This window comes from Athene noctua, chromosome 18 (genome assembly GCF_965140245.1).
Source record: "Athene noctua chromosome 18, bAthNoc1.hap1.1, whole genome shotgun sequence".
In the NCBI taxonomy this organism is placed as follows: domain Eukaryota; kingdom Metazoa; phylum Chordata; class Aves; order Strigiformes; family Strigidae; genus Athene; species Athene noctua.
In genome coordinates, this window is record NC_134054.1 from 9,818,650 (window position 1) to 9,837,739 (window position 19,090).

The 19,090-nt window shown below is 40.2% G+C and overlaps 1 protein-coding gene across 1 annotated transcript; it reads left to right on the plus strand.

Annotated features, from left to right (window-relative positions):
- Positions 1 to 1,439: 1,439 nt before the first annotated feature.
- DGKE (diacylglycerol kinase epsilon) lies at positions 1,440 to 18,488 on the plus strand. Its single transcript, XM_074921719.1, has 11 exons — positions 1,440 to 2,434; positions 4,097 to 4,256; positions 4,775 to 4,894; positions 5,809 to 5,952; positions 7,838 to 7,995; positions 8,288 to 8,339; positions 8,490 to 8,603; positions 9,067 to 9,138; positions 9,655 to 9,782; positions 10,716 to 10,827; positions 11,151 to 18,488. The coding sequence occupies exons 1-11, from the start codon at positions 1,983 to 1,985 to the stop codon at positions 11,340 to 11,342; spliced, it is 1,704 nt and encodes a 567-aa protein (XP_074777820.1). The 5' UTR covers positions 1,440 to 1,982; the 3' UTR covers positions 11,343 to 18,488.
- Positions 18,489 to 19,090: the final 602 nt, after the last annotated feature.

Consider the following 19,090-nt stretch of genomic DNA (forward strand, 5'->3'; position numbering starts at 1 on the left):
TTTACTGCAGCACATAAATACATATTAATGTGGTTTAACTCTAACAAAGCCAAATTATCACTGCTGGAAAACAAGTCAGAGATTTTTGTCAAATTAATAGAATTGAAAACTCCCATCATTCTTCTCTTTTCAGGACAAGTTGGTAGGAAACTGTGTTATAAATGTCCTTACTAGTAAACATAGTGTGAAGTAAGAATGTAGGTTAACAAATGTCGTTGCAAACAGTTGGTTTCTGCTTTGAGAAATGTGACTGTCCGGACCGTTCCTGACCAGCACAATGCTGGACATAGGGCACCAGCACCACCAATTTGTAGGAAAAGAAGTAAGTGTCCCTTTGAATATAAAGTATGAAACAAGGAGTCAGAATTCATGAGCAGCTCTCGCATGAGGGACAGGAGTAATTAGCATTTCCCCTGAGAGGGAAAGGCACAGCATGTTCCTGTACCCCCTGCACCGCAGGGATTCACCTGGGGTTTGCCAGCCTGGCTTGAGCAGGTCTCTTCATTTGTGCCTTTTTATTTCCTAAAGAAGTGGTGTTTATTCTGTCTGTGCCGCTATGTCTGCACAAGCCAGCCAGTTTCACTCAAGTCTAGCAGAGCGCTCTGGGTCTCAAAAACGTTAAGATGCAGGAAGGTTCGAGAGCAAACAGCAGGTCAGAGAGACCCTGTGAATGCCCCTCGGACACACACCTTGGGGTGTCCTTCACTTTGGTAGGCACCAGTGCGACACGTCTCCCTCGCTTGCTGGGCTGGATTAGCACAGCTGCTCACACAGTTATTTATAAATTGATAAAACCTGACAGAATCACATGCTGAAATGGAGAGTGCTGTAGGTGTGAGGGCTTGGCCAGAGAGCGAGCGGGTGATGGAACAAAGCAGTTCAGGGGTTGGGCAGTTCTGGGGTTCTGACCTCCCGTTACAGGACTTTTCTTGGAAACCCGAGTGCTGGCAACCTGTGGAGTATTTGCATTTTTCAGCATGTGTTTTTAAGATACTAGCAGTCTAAAATCCAAGAAATCTTGTGTTTCTTGTATGGATTTTTGTAACTGTTCATGTTCAACTGTTTTGAAAGTACAAAACTCCGCAGTTTCTAACAGCAGCAACTGTTTATTTTTAGAACGGCTACAGGCGGCACAGTGTAACACGTACGGGCGGGATGAGACGATGGGGGCAGAAGCACTCGCGGCCGGGCAGTAACGGAACAAGAGGCCGGTAGCCGAGCCCCAAGCCGGGTCGGCAGGCGCCCCCCAAGCCCTTTCGCCTTGGGTTTGGCGGCCGCGGCCCGGCGAGGTCCCGCCGCACGGGTCCGGCGGGCGATGAGCCGTGACAAAGCGGTGACGAGCCCCCCCGCCCCCTTCCGGGCGGCGCCCGTCGCCTGGCAACCGCCCCCGCCGCTTCCGCTTCCGCCGCCCCGCGCATCCCCGCCGCCGCCTCCCGCGCTGCGGTCGCCCTCAGCCCAGCGCAGGCGGCCGCGGGGACCCGCCGCCGGGAGCTCCCGCCGCGCTGCGGAGGGCGAAGCGGGCGCGGGGCGAGCGCGGACGGCGGCGGCGCGGCGAGCGGCGGCCTGAGGGGCCGGTAGTGTGAGGGGCCGGGGCGGCGGCGCGGGGCCGGTGGGTGCCTCCGCCTCCTCCGCGCCCCGCCGAGGGGCCCGTGGGGGCCGCCGGAGCCCTGTGGCGGGTCCCGCCTGGCGGGAGCGGGTGAGGGAAGGGCCGGGCCGGGAGGAGGCCGGGCGCCGGCCGGCCCTGCGCTAGGCCCGCGCGGGCAGCGGAGGGGCCGCTTCGCACCCGGCCAGCGCCGAAACCCTTGCGCTGGGTGGAAGGTCGGGTGTGGGCGCAGGGAGGTGCTTAGCCCTGAGAAGGGATTAAAAGATGCTTCATGAAGCGGCGCGTTGGCTCCTTGCAGTAGGGGGCCGCTCCCGCGCTCGCCCTGCTGCCCGCCCGGCTGGCGTGAGGGGTTAGGCTGGCGCGGCTGGGCTGCTGAGGCATGGAAGGGACGGCGAGCAGCAGCGGCTCCTCCTCGGTCGTCGCGGACTGGAGTTTGGTGTTTTGGACGCTGTGCTCTGTGATCCTGCCCGTGCTGATCACCTTGTGGTGCAGCTTCCAGCGGTCCCGGCGGCAGGTGTTGATACGAGACATCTTTCGCAAGAGCAAGCATGACTGGCACTACACGTACCTCTTCGGCCAGCCCTCCTACTGCTGCGTGTGTGCTGAGCACATCCTCCGGGGTGCTTTCTGCAACTGCTGCGGGCTGCGTGTCAGCGAAGCCTGCCTCAAGAAGGCCGACCAGCTTTTTCTCTGCAAGGAAATTATGATGAGGAGCAGTGGTGCCCACAGCTCTATGCCGCACCACTGGATCAGGGGCAATGTCCCACTCTGCAGCTGCTGCATGGTATGCAAACAGCAGTGCGGCACACAGCCCAAGCTCTGCGACTACAGGTACTGCAAGGGAATTTGAATTTTTATGAGAAAGTACAGTGCTATATCACTATTGTATTTTCTGCAGAGTTATTGGAACACGTTGCCCCAAAGGAGATCCCGCAGTAGTCAAATACAAAACTTATATAAAAACTTCAACGAATCTAAAATTAAAATGGATGCTTTGGGGTAATTTGAGCTATAGATTAAGAGTATGGCATTGCATCTTGTGTCTGCTCGTTCTCTTAATTGCATTACTCCGGCATGATGTGCTAGTTACTGTATAATTACATATAAAAGGTTCTCTGTGTCCAAGAGAGTTTATATTTTAGGGGATGATCTTAATGAAGGTTCTGATGCACTTGCCATTTGTACAGTGGATAGCCTGAACACTTTGGCTGTCACAGCTCACAGTCAAGAGCACCAAAACGTGTATGCATCTCTGCAAACTTGGCATCTGCTCAGTGTAACAAACGGCTGTCTTATAGCTGGTTTAAGTTCATTTTTAAGGATGCTCAGAAAAAAGCTAATGGGAAATTTTAAAAGCTACTGTAATATGATTTACTGTTGAAGTTTGTGGTAAGAGTGTTAAAAAAATGTCAAGGAACCGTTGAATGGGCTTGCACTGTCATCAGTAAGGCAGCTTACAAAGTTGTCAGTGTGACTCGTAGTGGCACTTTATGCCAAAATAGAGTGCTAGTGGTCCAGGTCCTGGGCACAAGGTAGGTGTTACTTCAGTCTTCTCAAAGGATTTTTCCACTTTGCTTTGCTTCTGTGTGGTACTGTCAAATTACTTGGTAAGTAAGCAGAATTATAGTGTAGATGAGCGTACCATCAGAAGTGAAACCTTGATAGAGAATGTGCATAGGGGAGGAGGGAAGGAGAGGATTTTGGAGGCAAAGAATGAAGAAGAGGAAAAGAAGAAAGTCACAGTACAGTGCAAGTATCATTGCTGCTCTAGTCGTGTGCTGGATTAGTCAGAAGAACTCCAAAAATAGCTTTCACAGCTGCTTAAACCAAGGCTTTGGATGTAGCAAATGAGCATCGACGTTCTGCAGAGGCTGGCAGTGGATGCAGCAATATTTCCTCTTGTTCCAGTCAGTTTTCCAGGACAGCTTTTATAACAGGTCAAAAAGCTGAGCGGTTTCACGTGACAAAATCCCATCAGCCTTGTACAGTGCCATGTAACCTTTTAGGTTTCAGACTTAAAGGGGTATTATCAATCTTAAAGACATTTATTAATTAATGTTACTAGTAACACTTTATTGCACTGAACTCTAGTCTTTGTGCTGTGCTCCTTAAGGATGGATAGGAGTTCAGTTTCTCATACGAGTTCTCAGTGTAATTTAATATTGCAGACAGTGCAAGAGGATATTTATAGCACCTTGTTTTGGAGTTAAAAAGAATTAATTTAAAACTGTTGGGTTTTTTTCCACAGAATTCAAATGCTTTTCTAGACTTGCACGCACATGAACAAAGTAGGCAATTTTCTGTAGCCAGTACTTAGTCATGCAAACTTCCAGGGAATGCATTTTTTTCTCTGTAATGTGCTTAAAATATTACTTACAATGCTGCATGTAAACATAAGGACTTCTCAGAAAGTTAGTCTATCTAAAATAAATGAGGAAGAACGAAGTGCCTGTTGTTTGAGGACTTTTTCATGGTTTTTGGTCTTTTCTCCAGATGTGTGTGGTGTCAGTACACTGTACATGATGAATGCATGATGGATTGTTTAAAGACTGAGGAGTGCACATTTGGAGAATTCAGAGACTTGATTATTCCACCATACTACTTGTCTACAATCAACCAGATGCGTAAAGACAAAAGGACAAATTATGAAAAGGTAATTGTCTACTGCTTCTTGGTTTTATAATGTATTGATAAAAGAAAAACAAACAAAAAAACCCAACCAGCCACCCCACACTTGAAAATTTGAACTCAGTACATTATCAGGTTAATAACTATCAGGTAAATGTTTCAATGAATATGAAGTACTTGCAGTGTTGATTTGGAGGTGTTTGTCATTTTATCAACTTGGTAGTCGAAGCATCAGCAGGCATTTGGATTTTGTTATTCCAAAACAACACTGGGATTTGTGTACCCCACTTTGAACATTTCTGTGATTTTTTTTTTTTTTTTCTACTACTGTGTTCATAACATTGTAGTGTTTGTTTTAGACGCTGTAGAACAGAAATCTTCAACCTTGGTGTGTCAGAATTACTTGTTTCTGTTTTGACTACTTCAGACTAATTGGTCACTTCCTCATTTCAGCTCTTACAGGGGACAGATTTTGGAGCAAGGCTTTAAAGAGTTTCAAATGTGCGGTATTTGTGTTACTGACTGATTTTCACCTTTTTGCAGGTAGTACCTTACTGCAGAAAACACTGGATGCCAGTGATCATACTGGCTAATACTCGTAGTGGAAACAACATGGGTGAAACTTTGCTAGGAGAGTTTAAAATTCTGCTGAACCCTGTTCAGGTATTTACAGTGAAAAGCCACTATATTAAATAAAAGTTTTAAATTGGAATAAATATCACTTTGCTTACACAATGGCGGTAGGATCTTGGGGAAGATTGGTAAGGAAAACAAATTCATGCAGTTTGTTCTTTTGGAAAGAATAACTTTATATAGAGAGACCAAAAGTGCAGAGGCTCCTCCCACCCCCAAGTTTGTTGTGGTTCTAATACTGGTCCAATTTTTTGTTCATAGTAATACATGCAGTAATCCTGTTAATGATAAGTATCTGGCTCTTGAAATAGTGTGCAGTTTTTAGAAAATTGAAGTATTTAGATCTTCATAATTTGAAATCTGTATTTGTTTAAATCCTCACGTTACTTGTGAAAACGTCAGTGTTTACAGTTGCTGCTTTGTGTTGACGCTTTCCCCTTAAAATCCACTGGGATGGCACAGGATGTTGACGTAAGGCAGTCAGTTGTTCTTGGATTTCCTGGCTGCACCTTGAGACTATTCCTTTGAAGTTCAAAACCCAGCCTTAGAATGCAGCCTGATAGACATCACTGCGTGTTTGGTTTAAATGCATCCCAGTCAGGCTTTAAAGAATAAACCTCTTTGTATGCTGAGTATTTAAAAGTAACTTTTATCTGAAGTCTTTCATCTTTACAGGATTTATCATAATGCCTCTAGATACAGACTTTTCTTAGGACTCTTAGAAGCTCAGTTTTATCAATGCCATTTACACCTAATGAAGCAGCAGGAGCTCTGTTGTGAATTTGGGAAACCAAATCCTGCTCAAAGAAGTCAAGACAGCTAATGTAATATTGTAAATGGAGAATCTTTGTTTAGCATTGGAATTAACTGTGTGAAGTTGTTTATCTGTGAGGCAAACCCCGAATCGTGTTCTGTGAACTTACAGAACTTATTTTCTCTTCTAGGTTTTTGATCTAAGCAAAATTGCACCTGCTAAAGCACTCCAACTTTGTACCTTGCTGCCTTGCAATGCTGTCAGGGTTCTTGTCTGTGGTGGGGATGGCACAGTAGGCTGGGTCCTGGATGCAATTGATGAAATGAAGATAAAGGTATTGTGTTTTAAATTAAAAGATGTCTTATGATGAAATGAGTTTTGGAGCTGCTGAAGTGCTATACCTATCTCTTACCTGCATTTATTTTCATCTTCCTGAATAAGCCTACAAAGAAATATTTGCAGAATTGCTTATTTATATTGGGGAGGGGAAAGAATGCATCTTGTTATGAGTCTCTGTAGTTCAAGAATGAAAGCTTCAGATTTTATGTATAGTTGTTCTTTTCTGTAAAACAAGAAAAGAACAAGCTGCAGAATATTTTATGCATTTTCTTTCCTCTTTGTCTAAACAGATTTATTTTGTCATAAATGGCATCGCTAATAATAGCTAATGTGTTCTGAGTGGATATTTCTCCCAGCATGCTCAGTCTCTTATAATAACCTCATCGTTTTGCTGGCTGTACTGGTTATATTGCCAGAGCACGAATGAGTGCAGTAATTTGCTTCTGCTCTTTATCACATATTCTAAAGAGTCTGCCAGTCTGTAGCCTCACCTATTCACAGCAAGTAGAGAAGCAAAAAATAAGCTGTATGTTTACTGTTGATTTGAAATGGAAGGTATTCAAGTTTATAGAGTATTACTAAGAACTCTTTAAAAAAATTAAGAGTGAAGAATAATTACTAGGGCTTCAGTGCTTTACCTAATAAATTTTTTGTCTAGTGATAAAAGGCAGAAAGCTACTCTTCTTATATAACTGCCTTTTTTTCCCCTGCAACTTTCTTGTTAATACATGAAATTTTGTAGTTGAAGGCCATTATTATAACTTCATGCATAGTCAAACTGAGGCTCTTAGAGAATTTTATGTACTGATAAAGTAGAAATGCAACAAAGTGTAACTATAAAGGTTAATGAATATATGTTTACTTGGTGTTCGATCCTTGATATGTTGTCCCTCAGAGCCCATATAGTTGATGAAATCTGGGTTCTTTGTTTTTCCAAGTATTCAGACTGAGTCACTGGAGTTACATTAAAAACTGTTGAGGTTATCAACAAAAGCTTTTTATTATCAGCATTAGGTTATTTGCTCCTGTCATTTATCTTGACTCTCAAATACAGGTTACCTGGCTGATAATCCTTCTTGAAAATATAGTAACTACTTATTCCAAGTAGTTTTCACGGCTGAATTTCAAAGGCCATAGTACATCTGAAGTAACTGTTCATCCTCTGTGGTAAAGAGAGCAAAGACCTTTGCAGAGGTGGCCATTTCGAATGTCTGCCTCTGTCCCTTACTCTGTGGTCTGCAGAGGTGATTCACATCTGCTCCGTATGTTCATGACGTTGGATCTGTGTGTGTGTGTGTGTGTCATCTCTGAAACTTAGATACTGACTTTCCCTCTTTGAGCATGTGAATTTCTGTCCATGGTTGAATACTCTAGTATTATGTGCATCTGTTGTTTTAGAGCTAACCTCACTTCAGTCTGGTGAGAGCGTGTTGGTGTCTTACGGTTCACAGCCTTGTGTGTTATGTCTCTCTCAGTGTTGGTATCACTTCCCGGAGGTACGTGCAGGAATGGTGTTAGTAACTTACCATGGCTGCAGCAGGTCAGCAGCGTGTAGTCGGGAAATCGGATGAGAAGTTCAGGCTTCCACTTCTACGTCCAAAGCAAGGAACACTCTGTTCAGTATTTAATAATGCGTTGTTGCCATGTTGTGTTTGTATTCTCTCTTCTCACAATGGTTTAACATTTCCCTCCTTTGCATTATCCCTACAATAACTACTTTAGTGTGCCATGTGCTATACTAACTCTGCCAGCTCTATTGTTCTGCACTGTGTAACAGGTTGCTGTGAAGATTTGTATTTATCTAACGTGAACATCTGGGGATAAAAGGGAGAAAGCGAGTGCTGAAGAAGGAGCTAATATGTAGTGGTTTTGTATCCTAGGGGCAAGAACGTTATATTCCACAAGTTGCAATTTTACCTCTGGGAACAGGTAATGACCTGTCTAATACACTGGGCTGGGGTGCAGGTTATGCTGGAGAAGTCCCTGTAGAACAAATCTTACAAAATGTCATGGAGGCAGATGGAATCAAACTAGACAGGTAAGTAACAGTGAAAAGATAAACTCTATAGAACCAAATACTACTGTAGCTCTACTGATACCCAGTTGCAGCAGTATATGTAAAGAAGAACAAGTATTGCTGGAGGGAACTGCAAAATAGCTGAGGTCCAAAATTAGTCTTTATTTATTTACTCTACAAAGCTTAACTCTTTCATAATTTAACTAAATTTGAATCTTTTGACTTGATCCCAGATACAAGATTCTGAACTACAGTTTTGATACTGAGTGAGAACAGTCTGTCATGAGTCTAAGTAATGGCTGTTGTTTTTCAGATGGAAGGTTCAAGTAACAAACAAAGGATACTATAACTTAAGGAAACCAAAGGTATGGCTTGCAAGTATAAATATGGATTGTATGGAATATCTGTATGTTTATACTTACTTTTCTGGTTACCTACTTCCCATTAAATGTTGTGACTTTTAAATCCTAATAGTGATATTCAATAAGACCATAACTAGAAGTTCTGTCTTACAGGTATTCACAATGAACAACTACTTTTCTATAGGACCTGATGCTCTTATGGCTTTAAATTTTCATGCTCATCGTGAGAAGACTCCCTCTCTGTTTTCCAGCAGAATTATTAACAAGGTATGTTTAGTACAGTGACATTTTCTCCTTGTAGTTGTTGACTTGACTTAAGGCTATTTTTTGCTTTACATTGCCTTACTCTCCTCCTTCCTTTCATGCTGTTTTAAGAGTTTGAACTCATTTTTCTTGGGGAGAGGATTCCACGGGTAAAACATGTTTCCAGCCCACTCACCAGTGCTTTGCCTTGCCTCTGCTTGCCTACAGAATATGCTGTTTGTTCAATCTTTGTTCAGAATATCATTCGCTTTGAAACTTAATGGGTTAAGGACATTGCCTATTTCCTTTTAAAGTGGAAAGCAAGTTTCCCGGGCAAGTCCTACCCTATTTCAGGAGAAAGTATAGTTGAAAGATGTGTACATATGTTACATATGAATTTTAGATAAGGTTTGCAGAACAATAACTCTATATGACTCTTTCTAACAGTGTTTTCTGTTCTCCCTGTTTTGTTTTGGTTTTTTTATAGGCTGTTTATTTTTTTTATGGAACCAAAGACTGCTTAGTACAAGAATGTAAAGATCTTAACAAAAAGGTTGAGGTAAGTTTTTTAACTTGCTTATTCTCTGGGCAATCAGAGGAGCATAAAAATTTACCTTGTGAAAGGAAAGGGGAAAAGCTTTGCAGTTTATACCTATATGATATTTGTATAAGGGTGACTCTGGACTCGGAATAGTTTTGATGTTCCTTTTGCTATCTGCAGCTTGCGTCATGGAATTAATGTCTTTAAGCTTGCTGAAAATTTCTAAATCTTTTTCTGGCCTTGACTCAGTTCTGTAAGTTCAAGTACTGGTATTCAGATAAAATTTGCCTTAGCACCAGGCACTTACGTAAGTGAGAGTTCCTTTTTCTTTATTAACAGAAATTTATTACAGCTTAGGATATGTTGTGAAATCAGAAGGGTTTTTTTAAAATTATGAAAAGAAAACACGTTCTGTTTGTACCGGGCCGTTTTTTCTTCAAGTGAAAGCCTATTAAATGCATAAAGAGAGTAACTATCTTATACTGAAGTACTGAGTTTTGTCCACAGTAATTAACTTCTGTTTGTCTTTTAAAGCTAGAGTTGGATGGTGAGAGAATTGAGTTACCCAATTTGGAAGGCATCATTGTCCTGAATATTGGATACTGGGGAGGTGGCTGTAGGCTGTGGGAAGGAATGGGTGATGAACCTTACCCCTTGGCAAGGTACACAGTGCATCTTTTTCTTGTTTTTTTTTCCTTTAGCAGTTCTTGTAGTGTAAGCAATTCCCTCCAGCAGGCTGTGCTTATGTAGCCAGACTTGTCTGAAAGTCAGAAGGATTCCTTGTGACAGCAGGCTATCTCAGAATTTTTTATTTTCCTCATTTTAGAATCTTGGACTAAGTGCATCCCACACATCAAGTTTGTTTTAAGACCTTCTCAAAATGTCTGGCATGATTAAGCAATAGTGTTGAAGAGGCTTTTAAAAATAAAGGTAGTCTTCAAAAAGTAGAACATACATCCAGTTCAAAATGTAAAAGAACACATCTTAATAGAGGTTAAAATATGAAGTAAAACCAAAGCAAGCAAAAAATTTGATTCCCATGCTTGAGTAAGTTAGCTGGAGTAATATTAAAGAGGGGAATAGGTGGGTACATTAGTTATTCCTTCTTATTATGTCCTTCAGAAGCCAGATATATATATAAATATGCTTCATAGTTCTGTTACGAGGCTTATGATCCTGGCTTTCTAAAAAATATTTGGGCAAGGTCTTTTACCAAAATCTAAAAAAATAAGCCATTGAAAGATATTCCTGTAGATTAATAACTGAGTGAAAAGAGAAAATTCTACAAATTTAAGGCCTACAGTGGATTTCTCTTCCATATGCATGACAAGCCTTGGAAAGTCATATATCCATCACTTCTGGAAGCCAGCTAGGGTGTACCAGCTGCTGTACTGCTCCATACTTGCATTTTTGAATGGTTTCCTTTGCTGTTCACTGTGGTTTGTTGTTCAGCACAAGTAGACAGTTTAAACGCATTTGTAGAATAACATTTGTCTTCTCTATAGAAATAGCCATAAAAGAACTATGTAATATTTGGAGAGGTATTCTAGAGCTCATGAGCATCATTAAAAAGAGTCTCCTTCCTTAATTCATAGACATGATGATGGACTTCTGGAAGTTGTTGGCGTTCATGGTTCTTTCCACTGTGCCCAGATTCAGGTGAAGCTAGCAAATCCTGTTCGCCTAGGGCAGGCACATACAGTGAGGGTAAGTGGTGTTCATGAACCTGTCTCCCTAAATATTTTTTTAATACACAGTATAGAATCTCAAGCACTCAGCTGTCTGATCCAAAGTTGCAGTTTGCAGTTGAGCTAGATGGTTCTCTTGCTTAGTAAAAATTAATGATGTCATAATTCACAGTTCTCTTGAATTTGTCCTCAGTTGCTGTGGCCTATGAGTGCAACTAATTAAACACAAAGTTTCTCCCTGGCCAGGCTGAAACCCTACAGCATCAGCATATTGTAGTTGTAAAAGGTATCTTCAGGGTACTTGGAACTGCTGTGATTGTGTGTTCTTCTGTTTGGTACCAGCTGATCCTGAAGAGTTCAAAGATGCCGATGCAGGTGGATGGAGAGCCGTGGGCTCAGGGGCCCTGCACTGTTACCATAACTCATAAGACACATGCACTGATGTTGTATCACTCCGGTGAGCAAACAGATGATGACGCTTCCAGCGTGTCCGAGCAAGACCACGTGAGAGAACAGACGGACGAAGATGTATAGATTTTGCAGAATTTAGTGTAATACAACGATGAACTTCAGCTCATCAAAACCACTGAGAACATCTACTCTAGATTAAGGCTTATGCCGAAAGGTTCATATGTGTGAATGAACTAAAGTTGACGAAAAAGCCATGCTTTTATGTTCATGAAAACTTTCACAGCTGAATTACCACAACTGTTTTGCCTTTTAGATTGGTGGTGATGCCCAGCCTTTCTAGCTGGAGGAGCTGATTAATGCCAGGAAAGAGACAGCTACTGCAGCTTTCCTTGCTGTGGAATCAGATCTTCTGCACACACCCAGTATAGTATGCAAAATGTTTGATATCCTTGCAAAGGGGAACAGCTGGGAGTTCAGCCTGCTTCCACCTGCCCTCTTCCCCAGAACAGAAAACCAGACCAAGTAGGATGTGGGCTGATTTTCTGACAACAGTCTGCTCCTGGCTGACATTTCTTCTTGGGAGCATGACAGAAATACTTTTCTGTGCACCTGCTTGTGCAGTGTATATCTAATAGGCTCAACTGGGAGAGCACAGGGTCTTGGAGAGGTGGTTAGCAAGAAAGATGCTTTTGGACCAAAGGTTTCTGGAAGTGTTCTGTTAGCAAATGACCTTTTTCAGTGGCTTTGTAAGCCATAGATGGGAGTACTCTTGGGGTCCTGAGTACCCAAGATACAACTTCAGAATAATTGTACCATGACTTGCACTGAATGATCCTGTGACTGACTGCTTCAGTTCAGTGAGAGACTAATTCTAATTTTTGTAAATAGCAACATCGTAGTTCTTGAGGAGGCTTTCTGGAGGAAAACTTGGACAAAGGAGCTGTCTTTTTTAGCTGTTTAGAGGAGGGTTATGATTGGCATATGTGGGGGGTTTTTTAAAGGCTTGTTAAGGATCTTGCTTCATAATTACCTGAAAATGATCAATAGTAAGTCAGTCTGTTAACTGTTTCAATTCTAAGTGTAAAGGTCAAGAGCTAAGTTTGCAGAGGTTAGCAAGTTCTGGCACTCATGTATGATCTGATTGTGAAAAAAAGCATGGAAGCTTATTTTCTGACTGGCTCTTAGGGGGTCAAAGATACCTTGTTGGACCTGAAACTTCATTTCCTATACAAATATAGGGTGAGAAAAAGATTGGTGGTTTATACTGATAGAGGTTAAGAACACATCCAACAGTACATGGAAACTGTCAGTCTGGCATATCTGAAGCTTCTCAGGTTAAAAGCTTCTCAGGTGAAAACATCCTCATTGTTAACTGAAGTTAAAAACAGCTTCCTTTTTTCTTTTCTGTTGGTATTTTAAGCCTGCAGCAGGTGAGAGCTATGAATTTGTCACCAAGTAATTCAGTGAGGTCCAGTTGAGTTACTGAAAGTTATCTTCCAAGTAGGAAGAGAATTTGTGCTGAATGTATACTGCATAAGCTAAGATCGTAAGGGAAGTTGAGAGCTTTGGTCTGAACTTTGAATGCTGCTGTTGTCAAAACTCCCTCAATCTTTTTTTTTTTCTTTATGCTAATTGAAAGTGATACCATTGGATAAAGTAGGCTGTGTTTCTAGGTTTTGTAAAATGAAACTGTTTTTCAACAATCTATAAAATGTTTGCATTAATGGTGAATGAACTATTTATATTTTAAAATAATTTATTGAAACCTTGGCAAAGTCAGTATTTTTAAAATCTTCAATTGTAATCCTCTTTGGAGAGCATTTTTAACTTGATGGTATTCGTTGTAGAAACTGTATGTACTCAAATCTTAAATACTACTGATTATCAGTGAATTTATAGCTGTCTGAAAATGTGATTAGAGCGTAATGAACTGTAAAGCAGAAGCTGTTTGTAAATTCCATATTCATTAGCCTTATACACCTCATCTTAATTATTTTATTGTATGTAAATATAGAGAACACATTAATAGTTAAATCTATGTAAAAAGTGTTTAAAATACCCAAAAGTATACTATGTTAGATAAATCCACTACCCGTTTTTTAGTTACGAGGCTCAATTTGTATTAGCTTAAAAAAATCTTACTAGTTACTAATTTTTTTTTTAATAATGTCTAACCATCAGCATCCTAAAAATAGTTAAGTTCTGTGCTATGGTTCTTACGTAACTGTTGTTTACAAACAAATTACACTTCTCTGGAAAAGCAGGGTATGTGCTATGAAAAGCAGTATTTTCTCAAGAGAAATGACACCACTGTCTACTTCATCTAAACTATTCATAATACAGTTTAAAGAGTGACCTGATGTTGATCAGATGATTGTTCAAATGGATCAGATGATTATTCAAATTGTTTTATAGCTTAAGAACCTTAACTGTTCAAAAACCACTCTTTGAACTCCTGGCACCTAGAAAAAAAAAAAAAAATCAATGCCAAGACTTTGGAAGCCTCCCTTTCTTCCGGTAGGTGAGCTGGCTTCTCCACTTGTGCTTTGCCTGAGTGGGTACCAGTGATGTTGTACTGTGTTTGTGCAGGCAAGGTCCTCCCGCTTACTGCAGCTTGCTAGGAGTCCAAGTCCTAACCCTGTGAAATCTTTTCTGGGAAATGTAAATCCATCATTCCTTTTGGAGAAACAAAGGAACATCAGAAGTCCAGGTAGCATCTGATTGGGTGCTTGTTTGGGAAAACCCCTGTAAATGGTCTTGTTCGTATTGGACAGATCATCCCCTTGCATGTAGAAGTGAAGTTTGTGTTTCACAAATTGACTGTTAGTGGTTGCAGCAAATGATGGGTAGCAAATGTAGCCACTGTAAGCATGGGGAAGCATCTTGTAAAATTGTGTTTATGGTTTGGAGAATATTCTGTAGGTTGAAGTGTCTAATTCCGAGTCAGACATGGGGTTATCCTATTGTAACTATATGTAGCTTTCATGTGCATGACAAAAAAATTTCTTTAAACATACAGCATTACCACTAGACTCCGTTGGGAAGTCTTGCTGTTTCCCACATGCTGTTCTTTGATTTCAATGTATTCTCCTTTCCAGTATGTTGCAAATTGGGTGAAAGCCTGTTTTGAGTTAGTTTTGTGGAACTGTTTTAAGTTTTAGTCCAACAGTAGATGTCAGCAATGGGCTCCAGGTTCTAATGCTAGCATAAATGAAATTCTTTGATTTGTAATATGGCTGTAGCTGCTTAATGTTGTCATGTGTGTGTTGTGACTGTAAAGCTGTTACACGCTTTTTTAACGTTGTAGGTGCCTGTAAAGCACCAGTACAAATAGCTATTCTGTAGCTCTGCAAAGAGTGGAAACCTGAAAATGCTGCAGTATGTTCTCTATCCAGAAGAGGGTACACTGCAGCTGGATCTCACGTCCTGCACTGAAGAATATTTCCCTACCCTGTTAATGGTTAACATTGGAAAAATAGTGAAAGTGATGTTTCAAAAAGACAAATATTTAATAGTTTCTTCTGGGAGTCTTCATACAGTATACTGTTGTGTAAAACGTACAGGTGATTAATAACGTCAATTGTCAAGCACTCAAAAGTAAAGTCACAAAGTTTATTTTTAAAGTTTTATTGCTGCATACACTAGCTTAACTCAAGTTTGGTCAGATTCCAATAACTGTCTTTACTGTAGGTTCTCAGTCCTGTGACATGCAATACAAAAAAAACTTGTGTGGAGAGCCCTTCTGTGACCTTCCTGCCTTGCTCACACCTCGCTTGTTTACACACACGTTGAGGATGTGTATGCGTATTTTCATCTGCATAGAAGTTCCCCTCATAGGCTTTGTTTTACTTTGTGTTTTCACTTCAGCAATTCATAGCGGGGTTAAACTGTTTCAAATACCACCTGCATTTTGGATCTCTGTGTCTGGACTTTCATGTCTGAAGTCCAGACTTGCAGTCTTCACATACAGCTGAAAAGCATTCACTTGTATTTTTTTTCTAAGTATGTCTGTTTTTTCTGGGTTTAAAGCAGGGCAGTATTTAGAGCATGCTATTAACAGCACTTCGGAATTATTGCAGTTATTAAAGAACATAGTCTTGTGTTTTCTTTCTACTGCAATGGCAATATTTCCGTTTAAAATTAATTTGGAATTATGTTCAAATTTGAACATTTTTCTCTGCACTGTTATCAACTGCGTTTCATGTTCATAATGTAAAGACTGTATAGCATAATTTATGCATTTGATACTCATTATATGTTCACTTTCAATGTTGTCCCTTCATACATTTTGGTTTTTTCCCCAGGTCTTGCTCTTTATAGGCACTAAGCAACTTGAAACACCATTTACTTTAGTTAGAAGCTTTAAATATTTGCTCCTGGGAAACAGACTTGAATTTCTCCTCGTTACAAAAGAAAATGCTACAACGTTTGAACACACTTTGAGAAAATAATCTTGTTGAGGCAATGATTATAGCAAGAGTAAATTAAGTTTCTTCTGTATATAACTTCAGCTAATTCAGACTGAGAGTTTGTTCACCCATATATTTTGTCTTGCAAGTGTTTACAACTACTCAGTAAGTACTTCTTTCCCTCAGTCATGTAATTACTCATTGTGGCTCACTTTCACCTAAAAATGACATTTTGGACAGTATCAAAAGCTCTGCTGAAATTGGGATAGTGAGCTTCTCTCTTCTTTCCACTTTATCCTTCATGCCAGCTAGCTTGTCAGAAAAGAAAAATTGGAATGGCTACACACAGTTTATTCTTAGCCTAGTAACCCCCCTGTTTGGCTTTTTCAGTCACCATCACCACACCTGGAATATATTCCAAAGGTTCCCAGTCCCCCTGACCTATTTTGAAAGTACAATTTTTGCTCTTTGCTGCTGGGGAAGAACCTCCCCATCCTCCACAGGTTCTGAGAACTGATAGTTAAAGGTTTTGGTTTCAGTTTGGCCAGTTCCTTCCGCATTATGCTGCACTGAAACCCACAGCTTTGAGAGTGTATATTATTGTATCTCACTGGTTAAAAAACAACAACAAAAACCCCAACAACAAAACAAAACCACCTTAAACCACTTGTACCTTAGACGTGAAGGGCATAATGGTATCAATGTTATAATGGTTACTCTTATACTTAGCAACAAATGCTTTATGGTAGAGCACCACTGTAACCTAGTTAATCTATGGGTAAGAGTAGGACACTTGGGAATCTGCATGTGTTCTAACTGAAAATCCTTTTTTGTTCTGTATTTCATATCTACTAGCAGTTTTCTTCCTTTTAGAAAAGATAAAAGATTTGACCCTTCAGTTAGGAGTATACTGGGATATATACTAGGAGTATACCAGTACGTAACCGATCCTGTTGAATGTGAACCACTTATTTTAAAATGCTCTTTTTTTTCTGAGAAATGATAGCTGCTTCTTGAACACAGGAATGAGACAACAGAGACCCGCTGTTCATTTAGCAGCTAAGCATATTGAGAGAATTTACACATTCTCTATTTCAACTTCATTTAGGCCACAGTTCTAAAAGCACGGCTAGATCAAAATTTCTTTACCTCACTAAGAGTGCTGAATTCCCAGTTCAGATTTTGGGCATCTCAGGGAGAGACTTCTAGCTGGAGTAAAGCCACATGACTTGACTAAACCTAGTGATGTTATGCAGACTTACATTAGCTGAGGATCCGGCCCTTAACTGTTCAAAAGTATGAATGTATTCAAAATTTTACTTTGTTTCTTGTTAATACTGCCCTGTTTACTGTGCTGTATACCCTTATTGCTGTATGTAATTCATTTTTTGCATTGTTTCACTTCGAATTTGTTTGTAGATTTCAGAATAGAAATTTTCTTTTTAAGAGTAAGTGGGAACTTGCATTGTGAGTGTATTGGATTCTGTATCTTCAAAGTTTACATCCCTCAAAAGCCATTTTGTCTGCTACCAACTGTTGTAATCCTTAGAGTACCTCCAGCCATCTTCTCTTTATAGGATTTTTATAGTTAAACAGAATGGATTTTTATTTTTGTAGCTTGTAACTTCAATATGTATAGTAGTTATTTCTATTTAGTTATTAGTGATCAGAATACTGTAAAAATTTTACTTTTAAGAGCTGTAACTTTAAATCAGTAATAACTACTTGCAAGAAAATACCAGCATGTTAACAGTTTACAAAAAAAAAAAGGTTGTTATTTAGCTTGAAAATACTGTGATGCTGTGACTTGGGATTTGTATTGAATGTGTTTATGCATATATTCTGAAGTTGCACGAAATAGGAAAATAATGAGCTTAAAATGTAGTAGATCAAAAAGTAGAATTTGTAACATACTAGGTTTTATTTAAACTGAGAAAGATGACCTTTTGGTTTCCCACAGAACAGTAAGGAAGGAGCAATCAGTGTACTCTTGACAGAACAGTTCTTTCCTTATGGTACAGTTTGAGATATGTATTATTTAGTGCCCAAACATAAGCAAAAGCCATCTTCACTTTTCCTTTCTTCTCAGAAAACAGAAACTCAGAGCAAATCTGACTGCTTGCAGCTGTAAAGTATATGAGATCTTCCTTGCAAAGAAACAACCAGCCAGCATCCTATTGAACCTCCAGTGTAAATGCTTAAAGTCAAAATTTGCTAATTTTTTCTTGACATCAAGTGATGCTTTCAAATCCCAAATTGTTTTTCCTTTGTTTTTTAGAAGGCAGGCTGAAATGAGAGGATAAGGAGGTATTACTGTAAAACTCTCAGTCATAAAAGCTAGGAAGCGTGTTCTTTACTTGCTGCGGAGGCACAGGAAGTATGTTTGTGGAACGTCTCAGAAAAGTCTCAGCTTGCACCCTCATTGGCTTCATTCAGTATTTCTGAGGTGGGTGATAATGCCATTGCCCCCGGTAATTGTGACGTTGGCTCAAATCATGACATGTGGATGATGTGTATTATTTGAGTACTTGAGCCAGGTTCTCTCTGTAAGAAGCTGCAACTTCAGTGATCACAGAACTCCCCTCAGTTCTGTGGTGGTACTCCACATGAACACAAGTGAAACCGAAGAAAACTTTGGTCTTCAGTCAGTTGTATCATGGCCTGTCTCTTGTGACTTAAGCTCCCAGAAGGCTCTTTTGAGAAACATCTGTTCCATACTCCTCATAGAAGTTTGTAAATGCAGATTTTTTCACAGCACTGACTCTGTTACTGAATTTCCTAATGCATCTTTTTGTTGTCTTGTTATTTGTACTATATTTCTCTGTAGATTAAGGTGTGTGGATTAAAGTATTTAAACTCAGTTTTTCCTGTTCCTCACAATGCATAAAAGCAAATGTGAGTTTTCAACTCTAACAACCTCGTCATGTCAACGCTAACTGCCTGGCTTTTAGAGGGCTTACAGTATGATAAGCTTGGTCATTTTGAGAACAGGGTTGGATTTTGTTGAACACTGCAGCCATGCTTCTGCCTGAGATCCCTGCTGCAAAGTCCAAGTGTTTGAAACCTCAGATACATGGAAAAATTTCTAGACAACATGGTGTAACGTCCTTCAGAGCTAAAACTAACACTGTTTGGTAACCTACAAAGATGTCTCAGCAGCTGCTTGCCCATTTCTGGTTCATCCTTCTCCTGGAGGTATTCACCCCTGGGGAAAAGCTGAGTTCGTATAGCTTTATAATAGATGTGTTCAAAATTATTTTAAAACCCCAGGCTTCAATAGTAAGATGAAATGTCTAGATTGTTCCCTCTCACCAACAACATCAGTGATTTGTAATCTTGAAAAGGTTTCTGACGCACACTATTTAAAGGGGGAAACAGGCCTACAGCTTTCTTATCTGTAAGATATAAACGGGTATAAGATATATAAACGGGTAAAAGTATAAGATATATAAACGGGTAAAA

Excerpts from the sequence above, each read along its gene's own strand:
- DGKE (XM_074921719.1), top strand. The coding sequence starts at position 1,983 with ATGGAAGGGACGGCGAGCAGCAGCGGCTCCTCCTCGGTCGTCGCGGAC. Across the intron at positions 4,895-5,808 it reads TTCTGCTGAACCCTGTTCAG|GTTTTTGATCTAAGCAAAAT; the intron begins GTATTTACAGTG and ends TTTCTCTTCTAG. Across the intron at positions 8,340-8,489 it reads ATAACTTAAGGAAACCAAAG|GTATTCACAATGAACAACTA; the intron begins GTATGGCTTGCA and ends TCTGTCTTACAG.